Below are 13,428 nucleotides of genomic sequence, written 5' to 3'. Positions count from 1 at the left end.
TTTGGTATTCACTCCATCTCGGCAACAAAAGAGTACAATAATACGGAATCACGGCTTCTATTGGCGGCGTTCGGTCACTGTTTTGGCCATTCGGCGTTCCTCGTGCTTCTTCGGAAAGATTTCGGGTTTCTTTGGATACTAATTTTCGGGACGCAAAAATCTACAAACAGTTTTTGGTATCACAGAAATAAAATATTTCTTTCACCATGAAGATTTAATATCAAAATTGATAATTACTAGTCCAATAAACTTTTAGAGACTACAATTTTAACCAAAGAAAATTTAGGCAAAGATATAGGTAAGAAATTTTAATAAGCCTAATTTTTATCTTTAGTGGGCCTAGGCTAGACCCCTGGACGGAATGCGTTGGCATTCACCCATAGAGAGAAAAAAGTTTTAAAAAAAAGGAAATACTTAGCGTGGCCTATTTTACATGGAAATTTAACCAGTTCACTTTCCATACACAACCTTTCAAATAGTTTCCTTCATGTAAACATAGCTTTACAATTATTGTGCTTTTTGAGGGTTCAATGAACCATATTATATAAAACAGCTATTTCATTTACTAGCAACAAAATGATTATTGAAAATCCTGATGCATTAAGAGCTTGGCTAACTGCTTGGTTGGGACCAAAGTAAGTAAAATCCCGTACAATTTTGTGTGTTATTTAGTAATTCAAAATCCCTGTATTAGATGCGATGCTGATCCTGCAGCATTGTCTAAATATGTTATGGCATTGGTTAAAAAAGACAAATCTGAAAAAGAACTTAAAGATATATGCATAGATCAGCTTGATGTCTTTTTACAGAGAGGTAACAACATTTTTGGATTTTACAGACTATTATTTAACTACACTTACATTTTTAGGTACTAAGCAATTTGTTGATCTCTTATTTGAGACATTAAATTCCAAATCTTATTTGGAGACTCAGTCTGTCAGTGAACCATTAAATGGTTCTTCAGTTGAAACAACATCGGTAAAACCAGCAATTGAGGCTGGTACTTTAAATGGTGCACCAGCTACAGCTCCATTAAGCAGTAATCCGACAAAGCCTTCAGAGACCCCTTTAGTTAGTAGTAAAATAACTCCAGTAGGTTCAGTTACAGTTCCCTCATCAGTTGTTACATCTTCAGTGACATCCAACTCAAAATCAGATGCCAAACGACCAAAATCTGTAAATTTCTCAATGATGGCTGTTAACATATAAACGTGTTTTAATTTGATCTATTTATAGGGCAATGAAAGTGATGAACGGGAAAGGGACACAAAAAGAAGTCGGATAGGTAGAAGTAAATCTAGAAGCAAATCGCCTCATGCTAGAAGTAGCAGATCAAAAGTGGAAACCCGGTATAGTGTGGTTTTTTATTATTTGTAGATTATGTTAAATATTGAAATTTTTCAGGGATGGAGATGACAGAAGGCCTAGGAGGTTTCCCGATGATGACAGGAGAAGGAAAGGGTTTTCATCAAGACGTTATGATAACAGATATAGAGAATTTCGTAGAGGAAATAACAATTTGGAAGGTAATGACAGAGACAGAGATAATAGACAAAGAGGTAGATCCAAAGACAGAAAAGGGGGAAGAAACTCTGATAGAAATATGGCAGAACGTAGTAAAAGTAGATCAAGAAGTGGTAGTCCTTGGAACAGAAACAGATCTCGGTCTTGGTCTAGTTCCCGTTCCAGATCACCAAGTCGTTCTCGTTCGAGATCTTGGTCGAGATCAAGAGACAGAAACAGAGGTAATTTTTCAAGTTATACTTGATAGTAGTGAGATTAATCTTAAATCCTTATATAAAATATTTAGAATCATCGAGATGTGAAAATAGAGAAACGAGAGCTCAGCAGAGTTCCAGTACAAATGACCATGGTGATAAAGATTACCGTAATCCTCCGACAACTGGTGCAAATGCTACTGCCATTGGCTCTGGAACGCAGCCTGGAAATGGCAATAGCGCAACTGCTAGCAGTAACAATGCGTCAAATTCAACTGGGACTTCTGAAGTGTCAAACTTTAGATCTAAACATCCTAGACGATGTCGTGATTATGATGGTATAATCATTTCTAGTAATACTTGTAATGTTCCAAATTAATCATTTGTTTTTAGAAAAGGGATATTGCATGAGAGGTGATCAGTGTCCTTATGACCATGGAATGGATCCAGTTGTTTTGGAAGATGTTTCTGTTATACCTGGATTTCCACCTCCAAACGATAATGTTGCAACAGGTAGGCTTATCACGTATATGGGTAATGAGAGTAAAGAATAAAAATCTGAATATGTATCTTCGCTAGGAAACCAGTCATCTCAAATGCTTCCCCCTCCTCCTGGTTTGATCAATCCTGTTCACAATCAATCCAATACGGTGCCTACAGGTAAAATAATTTAAATAAACTTTTTTTTGTTGAATCAGGTAAAGAACATCTTTTCCTCATAGAACCCTTTCTCCCAGAACCATATAATCCTTTAGAACCAGGAATGGAGCGACCAGCTAGGATGAGAAGCCCTTTTTGGGGACATCCTCCTCCACCCCACGGTCCTCCGGGAACTGGTCCTCCTCTCAGACCACCTTTAGGAAGTAGAGGACCACCCCATATGTTTCATACTGGACCTCCTCAACGAACTAGAGAGCTTATTGGGGTACCCACGATAGATAATCCAGAGTTGTCGGGTCCTAAATCAGTTATTCACCGAACTGTTTTGGAACCTTTACAACCTCAAGTGGAGGTTACGTCTGATCGGCCAAATCCAGTCATTAATTCAGTGGCTGTTCCTCGTCCACAAGGCTACATGCACAGAGGAGTTCACGATAATGGAGGATTTAGAAGAAGAATATTTGATTATAATCGATTGGGCCCTCGAAAAATGCCAATGAATTCTAACGTTGATCGGTGTACTTTGGAATTAAGGAAAGTTCCCCGTCACTTAAATACAATTGCCGAACTCAATTCTCATTTTTCAAAATTTGGAAGCATAGTTAATCTCCAGGTAATACTTTCCATTCCCATGAAAAATCAATAAATAAATGACTAAATAAAAAAAATTTCATATAGGTATGCTTTAGTGGTGACCCTGAAGCAGCTCTGATTCAATTTTCTAGTCACAGTGAGGCAAACGCTGCTTATCGTTGTACCGACGCCGTCCTCAATAATCGTTTCATCAAAGTTTTTTGGCATAACAAGGAAAATGCTTCTGGGGTATTGAACCCTCCAAATGCTGAAGCTGTACAGACCGCTGACTCAACAGAAGGAAAAACTGATTTTCCGAGTGCGGATTCAACGGCTTCAATTGAGCCTAAAGGCGAAATACCCGCAAAATCAAATATTAAAGATCGATTAGGGATTGCTGCTAGTATGACTAAAATCAACAATGTTAAAAAAGTCGTGAATAATGCTGAAGATGCAAATTCAACGGAGAAAGTGAGATAAATTCAAAATATTATGACCATTAAGCTTTACTGAGGTGTATTTTGAAATGTTAGGCTGTTCTATTCACACCATCCGGTAACTTATCGAGGACTGTTTACAATCCTCTTGCTCTTAAGAAGAACAACTTGGTAGTGGCTAATTCTTTGCCTCGTAAAAGCAAAGAAGAACAAAGAAAGGTCAGGAATTCAACTAAACTTGGTGTATGCAGTTTCTAAATTGCCTTTAACATTATATTAAATTATCAGGAAGTCCTTAAAAAGAAATTAGAAGTTCAAAATAAACGGCAGCAAATTATCCAAATGCATGTGCAGCAACAAAAGGTAAGAGAGTGATCGTAATAAAAATGTAAACGAGATCATAAGTAACACAATTTTATATTAAGATCCTTGTATCAAAATTTGAAAAATGCAAAAATGAGAAAGAGAAAGCTATTATTAAAGAGCAGTTAATGGCTTTGAACAAGACAATAGACACTTTGGGTGCGGAAGTTCGTAAAATGGCCAGTGAGATTATGACACTCACCAAAGCTCTGGCAAAAACCACACCTAAGTCTAAAACAGATGTAAGCTTCTTAATTTTTATCATTTGTTATTTAAATCTAGGTATAGTGTAGGCAATAAATATATATAGGCAAACAGTTGCTTATTCGAGTTAGTCTGTTAATTTAACTAAGGCCGAGAAAGAGTTACTTGATGCTGAAATGGACCTGTACAACAAGCAGCACCGAGGTGACGATACCACAGAGTTAAGGAAAAAAGTACAAGATTTGAAACAGCAAGCAAAGGCTTTGGGTTTGCTCGATAGTAGTGGCCAATTGAAGGTTGGAGCCGCAAGTGGATACGCAGCCAGAGGTCGCGCAACTTCGGTTCGTTATAGGGGACGAGGAGGTATGGTGATGATGCCAAGGAAGCTCACAACTGTTGACCGACGACCAAAAAAACTATTGGTGGAAGGTGCTACAGACTTAGATAGAGACACACTTTTAATGCACTTCTCGGTAAATATAGAAGTTTTCTTTTAATTACCTCTATTCCAATTGTGACTTTAAACTGTTTTCTAGCAATGTTCTCTTGTTGAACGTTTGGAAATGCTAAGCAATGGAATGGCTCTAGTAACTTTTAAAACCAGACGAGATGCGGAAAAAGTAATCTTCTTAAATTGGTTTAATAGGCCTGTGTGGGTACTCAAAAATTGCGAGTACTCGGGCGCGAGTCTGAGTCGAGTACTCGGACTCGGACCCGCAACCCGTTTTTCTAAGGCTCAAACGAGTACCCGAGTCCTAAAAATTACTCGAAGTGGACTCGAGCCAGAAATAAAAAATCATGACGAGTCCGTTATTTTGCCGACGAGTCCGTTACTCCCGTCGCGCAAGAAATTTAAATTCCCGGAATGGCGCTACAGTCGCCATTTAAGTGCACTGTGCACACAGTTTGATGGATATCACTTGGCTCACCTTCTAATTTCTAATTTTATGTCAAAATGGGATAAAGTGGTAAAACCATTAATTAAGTGGTAACTATGATCCTTACTTGAAAAAAAGTTCTACTTTTTGAGATAACATAAAGTTTTTACTTTTTGTTGTAAAAAAGCAAAAAAAAATAATAACCAAAATAGTTTACCAGATGTTGCTGGTGAATAATAACTATCATTATCCAGATATAAAAAGGTTTTTTTAAAGAGAAAATTGATTTGTAATTATAATTTAATACCAATAAGCAAAAAATCTTAAAATTAGTAGTTAGTGTTTGAATTTTTAGCACAACTCTGAATATTAATTTTATAATCTGGACTCGAATTAGACTCGACACCATATTTAAGGACTCGAGGACTCGAGCAAGTCCAACTATCAAAGACTCGCGTCTTGTTCAAGTCCAATTTTCCAGGACTCAGGATAAGACTCGAAATCCAAAATAGAGGACTCGCACAGGCCTATTTTTGAGTTCATTTTTTTTAACTCTTTTCTTTGCAGGCTCTCTCACTAGGTGCCAAGTTAAATGAACAGCCATTAAAGGTGTCATGGTATAATGAATTATCAACAGCAGTTGGCTCTGAAGATTCAAACCTTGAAGGCAGATTAGATATTAGTGATCTAAGAGTAAATGACGAGGTATTTTCTAATTAAATAACCTTCATTGCTAGAAAAACTGCTTGATAATTTCGAAATTATTAGAATTTAGAGCAGTCTGAAGATGAAGAAGAAGATACACTTTTGGGTGATGATGAAGAGGAAGAAGATAGCGAAGCCAGATCTTGGAGACGATGATAATAGATGGTAATTTTTCAGATAGGCTTTTGCTTAAAAATAAAAATGTGAAATGTTATATAGAGAAAGTAACTTTACAATTTTATAAATATTGGGAATGTGATCACCATGGACATTAGACCTTTTTTCAGAAAAGGTAAAACCCACTTATTTATACAAAACATCAATCAAAGTTTTTGATGAGAAGGTTGTTTGTAACAATGATAGACCGTATCTTCTAATCTGTTTCAAACGATTAAATTTTTTTCCTTATATTCTAAGTAGCGGCACTAGTTTGGTAGTATCCATTCATAATTTTCATAAATATTAAATATATCTATATATATTGTTGTAAATGCTTTTCTTTGGTTTAATTTGAAGAAATTTAGTTTGTTTTCTTAAACTTTTTGTTGCCAACGCATTGTAAAAATTGTAAACATGATTGATATGATTTTTTAAAACATTTGTCTCCGCATTTGTACAATGCCATTGCATACTAAATCCAAAAAATAACGATATTACAGTCTGTACATAATGTAAAACGTCAAAAATCACATTTCATATTAAAATAAAAAGACGATAAAGTCTTTGAGGAACAGAAAAAATAAAAGTACTGAAAAGACCCGATTTTATGGGCAAATCAGTGTATTAAATAGTAAATTTGGAGTTCTTTCATAATTTATTTGCACTGTTTAAAAAACATTCATTTTTATATACAATTTATATTACCCACTATTTCAACAACTAATCGATCGACTCGAAAGTTCAGAGTGAGTAAAAGACTGAAATCTCTCAAATAGGAGCATGTTCGTTATGCTGGAGTGCGCGATGTAGGTTTCGGCCTGTTTGGCAGTTTTCTTGTAACAGAAAAGTAGTACATACGGCTCTCCAATCAAGTTTCAAGTTGACTTTTCTCACGCTAGAAGAAAAGCAGAATTTCCTCTGAAGTGTCAAGTACTTAAGAGTAAAGATCCAAAAGCTACCATAGATTTCCTCTATAGAGGCTTCAATAAAACATCTTCAAGGGAATTGCCAAGAAGTAATGTTACCGAGAGTCAAGGCTACGTTCAGCAGCAGTCAACGGAAAAAAACCCGATGGATTTGATATTTTCCACCGATAAGCTTTTTCGTCATAATGACGTCGTAAGTTGCTGAACGCTTTTATTCAGTCATCGGTGTTTTTTTTAAATGCCGTAGCTTTTATAATAGTTTTACGTCAGAAATGACGTCAGTAATCGGAAAAACCGACTCTTCCAGCCGATGACTACGTGACGTCAAAACCGGAAACGCGACAAAGCGTACAGTAGGAAACCTATGTCACCGATTAGTAATCGGTGAGTCCGATGAGCTCTGCTGAACGTACCCACTGTTTATATAGTGCTTTTTAAAAAAATTGAAACTTTTCACCTATACATTATGCAACAAGTGTTCCCTTTTAACCTGGTAGCTTTTTTGACATAATAAGGCTTATCAAAACCCCGACGTTCTATACAGGGTAAAAGTTTCCATTATTTAAACAAGCACTCTAAAAAATTCTTGCAGCTCCTGGCTCTGATAAATATTGCTTCTGGGCAATTCCCTTGAAGGATGTTTTATTTAAGCGCCTATTGGCAGATCCCCAACCCAGAGCCGCGCTCACACGGTGGCAATCTCTTAGTTGCGTCAACGCTTAGACAAGGGTGATAAAATCCTGTGCATACTGCATACGCCACTGTTAGGTGCTCCCACGAGATGCTTGAACCCCTTGGCTGTATCATTCATTCCAGTTATCACGCGTCTACCCTTCTGAAAAAAAAAAGACTGACTTTAGTAAAGAAATGGCTTGAGGCTATAGGACAACTTGATTTGACACTACAACAGGAAGACGCGATTGGCGCGGCTCATTATTAATGAATAAATTAATTTAAGACGTTCCCGGCTTGGGTACAGACTAAAAAAGATACACCATAATAATACATTCCTAAATGAGATTAAACTGAAAGAAAAATAATGTTGATACATGAAAATTGCAACAAAAAATGCAAAATAGATTTAAAAAAAGTCAAACACAGGGCAAAGGAATCCACAAATACAATTAAAGGGGCTCCAAAGTTCGGTGGAAAATGTGTGTAAAGTCAGTAAAGTGCGAAATTTACGGTTGACTCTGCCCGCCTCTGTCATGGACAAGTGAGGGGTTGGGGGGAATGAAAAGCATGCTCAATTTTCTTTATTTTTTGCCACCGAACTTTGGAGCCCCTTTAAACTAGTTTAAGGCTAGTCCTCTTATTCCAATTTTATGTAGTTTTTTTAAAGGGAATATAACCTCTGGTATTTCTGTCGCCCTCCGAGGGTTCCAATATTGTCCGCTGCCTCCCATAGCTTTTCACACTTGCGGCGCTGATAATCGCTGATAGTGAAGGGAATAAAGGAAATTGATGGGGTCTTCCATAAAGAACGCGTTGGAGGTTCTATTCCCTTTAAGAGTAGAGAATGATCAACTGTATCGAAGGCTTTTTTTTAATTTATAAATATACCTATGGTTTTAATATTTTTATCTAAAGAATTATAAAGGTTTTTAGTTACTTCTAATAACGCATCGGTAGTACTTAGGCTATTACGAAAACCAAACTGATTCCCTGACAAAATATTGCGACCACGAGTTCGATTTCGGCGTTGCCGAATGGAATTTCTTCGTGACTAGTCACGGAAAAAGTTCGTGTGACGGAATCCGGGGAACAGCAAAGCGTTTGGTTTCAAGAGCATCGCTTCAGAATCCAACAGAAAATCAAATTTTAACGCCTATTCAGTTCTTTGAGTGGGCTGAATTAAACATTTCTGCTATTAAACTTTTTTACGTTAGTAAAGAAGATGTCAAACAACATATAGAAACAATTGACGTTAGACTTTCAAAAGCATCAACAATTGTTGGCACAAGAAGCCACCACAGATTTGTGCCTATTTCGACGTACGAGATAGTGATGTACCGGATATCTGAGGATGAATTTGGTTCTCGAGTTAATGTAGCTCACGAATAATCTAATGTTGACAATTTAATATCATTTCCAAATATATCTATTGGACAATATGTTGCTACAATGTATGATAAAACATTGTATATTGCTTTAATACTTGAAACATTTAGAGAAGAAAATTACTTTTTAGTAAAATTTATGAAAAGAAATGAAAATACAAACAATCTCTCATGGCCTCTCATTGACGATATATGCCACGTTCCTTTAAAGGGAATAGAACCTCCAACGCGTTCTTTATGGAAGACCCCATCAATTTCCATTTTTCCCTTCACAATCAGCGATTATCAGCGCCGCAGGTGTGGAAAGCCATGGGAGGCAGCGGACAATATTGGAACCCTCGGAGGGCGACAGAAATATCAGAGGTTATATTCCCTTTAAACTCTATTTTATGTTTAGTTTCTGATCCTATATTGCCTCTGGTTCTAGAGCTAGAAAATTCAAACTTAAAGAAATTGATTGGGAATTAATTAAAACATTACTCTCAAAACTTGAATAAGTAACGGTTATACATCTAGTGTTGTAATGGTTTGCATATTTAGTTTTAATACTAATTTTAATTTTCTAAAATTTCAACTTACTAAACATAATTTCTATATTGTTCGCAATATATATTTAAAATAACTATATTTCATTCAATACTTTTCAATTAGTAAGAAAATAATAACTTACTGTATTTAAATAAATTGCAAAATATTAAAAATCGGTATTTGTTTTGGAAAATTACGTCAAAATTAAATAAGTGTATGTTTTGGTATCACTGGAAAGCTTCGCTCGTAAGTTCTCTAGGTATTTCTTAAAATGTCAACTTATCACATTTCCACATCATCTTATAGTGTTTAGTACGTTACCCCTGAAAACACAAAATTTTTCTACTTTTTCGCGTTTAACTAATTTACACGAATACTGCGTTCTGCACCCCAATTTACCTGTAAACTAATTTTTCATTAATTTCTAATGGTTAGATAGAAAGATATTCATCTTTTATTCAAGGGGGGCAAATTACGTAAATGCGCCACACGAAAATGGGGGCTAGTGGTTGTAAGGGCGTATTTCAATAACTAAAGTACTAGGAAATTTTAGCTAAAACCTCAGAATTAGTCGTTTCTATTACTGACCAAAATGTGTACAAAATTTAAAAAAATAGCTTGACCCATGGTAACATCATTGGGTGAATTCACGTGGAATGACCCATTGCTGAACAGTTCCGAAATGTCCAAGAAACAATTCTCGCGAGCATAAGTTTGGGTTAGAACGGTTGGAAAATTTTTTCAGTGAATAGTTTGCGCGAGGGATTATCGAACGGTTCGCACTGGCGAATAGTTTTCTCCTAATAATTTTCGAATTAAACGGGAAGGTGGCTAACACTTACGGACTCCCTCAGACCCTAGTGGTAAACATGGCAGATAATAAAGTATAGATAAACATTTCTTGGGAGGATCAAGAATCAAGAACAGAGTCAGATTGCGTCGAAGCGACGTAAATAAGAGCATTTCGCCGCGAACCGATGAAAGTAAAATCATGGCAAGTGACTTTTCTTACAAAGGTAAAAAGCAAATTTTATAAGTTGGAATTTTAGGTGCACTTGAAGTTGATTTAACTATTTGATAGCTAGTGAATACATTTTTATTCCTAGGTCTCATAAGTACTTTTTTACCTCTCCGAGGGGATAAAGTCCCCTAGGAGGGGTTTTACAATCATCGTGTCTGTGTCTGTGTGTGTGTGCGAGGCGCGTTACCGGGGGCAAAGTCCAATACGTGTTACCGGTGAAAAGTCGTGAAATCGTTGTTAAAGGTTGGCAAAACGACCGTCTGACGGTGAGCGTTAACGGGTAAAGTTGCGATTGCGGTTGTGAGTTTTGAGTTTGTGTAATGGAGGTTGTGAGTGTTGAATTTGCATATGCGTCATTACTCTCCAATATCTACTTATTGACTTTTTGGGACGGATCGAGTGCTGAGGGTTACGATAAACGTCTCAACGTCCAAATGGCAGGGTGTCCACCAATTGTTTACGGTATTCGTCTTAGTATCAATTTAACCGCGTTCACACTACACACTTTGGAAACGTTTGAAACGGTTTCGAAAGATCAAATTAAACATTTTCGGGGTCAACTGTATTAATAGACATACAATAAATACATTCGACACCAAGATTTTACAATTTGAACTTTTTCAACCGTTTTAAAACGTTTCCAAAGTCTCTAGTGTGAACGCGGTTATAGTGATTGCATCAGGCGGGATTCGAACCCGAGACCTCCTGTTTGATAGGCGGATGTTCTACCACAGAACCACCGACACTTATTACGCCAATTCGAAAATTAGACCCTCAGCTTTATCGGAAGCGTTTATTACAAATTAACAGAGTATTAAATTTTGGTTGTTACTAAATAGAACGAAATTTCGTGTTCCATTTAAATTATTGCATCGAAGTAATTCTAATGTAGCGTATTCTCTGTTGATTAAAAACGAAAGCGCCGCCCAGGTTTCGAACCCGAGCCCTCCTGCGTGACAGGCGCTTGTTCTACCACAGAACCACCGATACATGTTGCTCTTCTTTGAAAATTATAAACTCAGATCCTCGGAAGAGTATATTTATCTTTTTTACCTCTCCGAGGGGACAAAGTCCCCTAGGAGGGGTTATACAACGACCGTGTCTGTCTGTGGGTCTGTGGGTGGGTCTGTCGGTCTGTGGGTCTGTCAGGCCTGCGAACGCGTTCGCATTTTCGGTGCAAAGCGTAATCACTGCGTACGCAGTTTCTCAAAGGGTTGGCAAAACCACCGTGTGACGGTGAGCGTTAACGGATGCATTTGCGGTTTGGTTTGGATGGTGTTTTTTCGCTCACCGACGTTCTACCACAGAACCACCGACACTTGCATTGTTACGCCTTATTGAAAATTAGACCTTCAGCTTTATCGGAAGCGTATTTAATAGAGTACGAAATTTTGGTTTAATTGAAATAGAATTGAAATTGAAATTATTGCATCGAAGAAATTCTAATTTAGCGTTTCTCTATTGATTAAAAACAAATGCGCCACCCAGGTTTCGAACCCAGACCATTCGGCTTGGCAGTCGAGCGCTCTACCACAAAACCACCGATAGCTGCTTAGATTCACTGAAATTAAGACAGGCATCGTAAGCATAATAGGTAATAAAGTCTTTTTTTATTAATGAATTTATGAAGGCCTAATCTGGTTTTTTTTAAAGGTTAAATCTTGTTTTAGCGCAGTCAGCCGAGATTAGAGGGTTAAAGGGTAGACCCTGTGGGTGGTCCACTTTGTTAGTTTTTTTTTGTTATTTATTTACGGGTGTTATTAACGACCTATATATAGTTGTGTTAATTCAAAGGAGATAATTTAACGTTAATTGCTTTAAGAGCTGGTGGTTAGTCAAGTGGCTCTCTGTGCTTTAATTGTTGATGGTAAGGTTTTTGCTTGTAAATATATTTGGTGTGGATATTTGGATATCTACGATTTCTAACGCAGTCAATGATTTCTTGGGTGTGCGAGTCATTTTATGATATTGGAAATTGGACGGCATTGGTCTTTTTCATGCGGTATGTGTCGCAACGTCAACTGGAAGTTGAAATAAAATGAGCGTTAAAGATGCGGCAAGTATTTCGTAAGCGAGAAAAATACAAATACCATCTGTAGATGTTTCTTTCATTAAAATTTGCTTAGTATTATATTCAACTGATAAACATGTACTGTAAAAAGGGTTAAATTCAATTGTGCATTGTTTTAGTGAATCTAACTCGCTGTTGTAACTACTTAATTTATAATATTCTGAATAAATTAACTCGATTGTTTCGTCTCAATTATTTAAATTAAAATTAAAATTTTACACCGGGCAGGGTTTGAACCGAGAATACGTTTTTCGTAAATAACTCTGAATTGCGGAGATATCTTTGGGGGTCGTATCGAGAAATTAATACCACTAGGGACCATACTTCTGAGGAGAGGTATATTTTGGCTTGCCAACTTGTTAAAGTCTACATTTTTTACGTATGAAATTTTAAAGGTGAAATCTTGTTTCGGGTACGCTTTTTTGTTGTGTTTTTTAACTGATTCCGATTACGTTCTTTTTTGTCTAATCTTTGGTATTGTTGGTTTTTTCTGTCTTATATTTGTATCTACTATTTTTTAAGTTTATTTCCTTTTTCCCGCAAAATCGTCCAGTCTTAGAGGAACCTTTCAGAGCATAAGTCATGCCCAAAAGCTTATCCGGTTTCATTATAATAACGTGAAAAATCGTACTTGTGAATGGTAAAGTGTTGCGCTTCTTGATATTATATTTTCTATTGCTTGATTTCTAAATATTTGAACTAATTTATTGCTTGACTGCGTTATAATATATTTCTATGAATTATTTTGATTCTGAAGTCTGATTGCTTGACTGCGTTATAATATTTTTCTATGAGTTTTGTTTCTGAAGTCTGATTGATTGGGTTGTTATTGTGTATTTTTTTATTCCTTATTTTTATTTTTTGATACTCTAATATTTTAAACTGGATATAGTATAACGTTAATTCTGCGTATTTCGAATGTGCGTGATGTGGAGGGTATTTTTACGTTTTATTAGGATCAGTTTTTTTAATTTTAAATATCTTTCGTTTTATTTGTATTTTATTTCGTTTTTTCAGTCGTATATTTTTTATCGAGTTGTATACATCGTGCGCTTACACTTATGTTGGTCTGGTTTTTAACTGGGTCGTCATTACTTCGTTATTTATTTTAAACGTTTTCTCGAC

The 13,428-nt window shown here is 36.4% G+C and overlaps 1 protein-coding gene across 5 annotated transcripts; it reads left to right on the top strand.

The window, feature by feature from the left end:
* The first annotated feature begins 14 nt into the window (after nt 1-14).
* swm (Zinc finger protein swm) lies at nt 15-6,248 on the top strand. 5 transcript variants are annotated; one of them, XR_016472952.1, is made up of 18 exons: nt 15-298; nt 570-635; nt 695-813; nt 869-1,176; nt 1,237-1,349; nt 1,405-1,745; nt 1,811-2,056; nt 2,112-2,231; nt 2,298-2,378; nt 2,441-2,991; nt 3,057-3,422; nt 3,485-3,607; nt 3,677-3,751; nt 3,814-3,993; nt 4,087-4,428; nt 4,492-4,605; nt 5,372-5,538; nt 5,602-6,248. XR_016472952.1 is itself a non-coding variant. In XM_090156412.1 (18 exons), exons 2-18 carry the CDS (start codon nt 577-579, stop codon nt 5,692-5,694), a joined length of 3,273 nt encoding a protein of 1,090 aa, XP_090012538.1. In that variant the 5' UTR covers nt 17-298; nt 570-576; the 3' UTR covers nt 5,695-6,248. The 5 variants fall into 5 exon arrangements, 4 of the variants coding, with proteins under 4 accessions (XP_090012538.1, XP_090012537.1, XP_090012536.1 ...); XM_090156412.1 differs by having other exon boundaries at nt 17-298; nt 4,153-4,428; nt 4,492-4,575; nt 5,401-5,538; XM_090156411.1 differs by having other exon boundaries at nt 18-298; nt 4,105-4,428; nt 4,492-4,575; nt 5,401-5,538.
* Nucleotides 6,249-13,428: the final 7,180 nt, after the last annotated feature.

This window comes from Leiobunum rupestre, chromosome 8 (assembly GCF_980474605.1).
Source record: "Leiobunum rupestre chromosome 8, qqLeiRupe1.1.hap1, whole genome shotgun sequence".
Lineage (NCBI taxonomy): Eukaryota > Metazoa > Arthropoda > Arachnida > Opiliones > Sclerosomatidae > Leiobunum > Leiobunum rupestre.
This window is presented reverse-complemented; position numbering and strand designations above follow the sequence as displayed.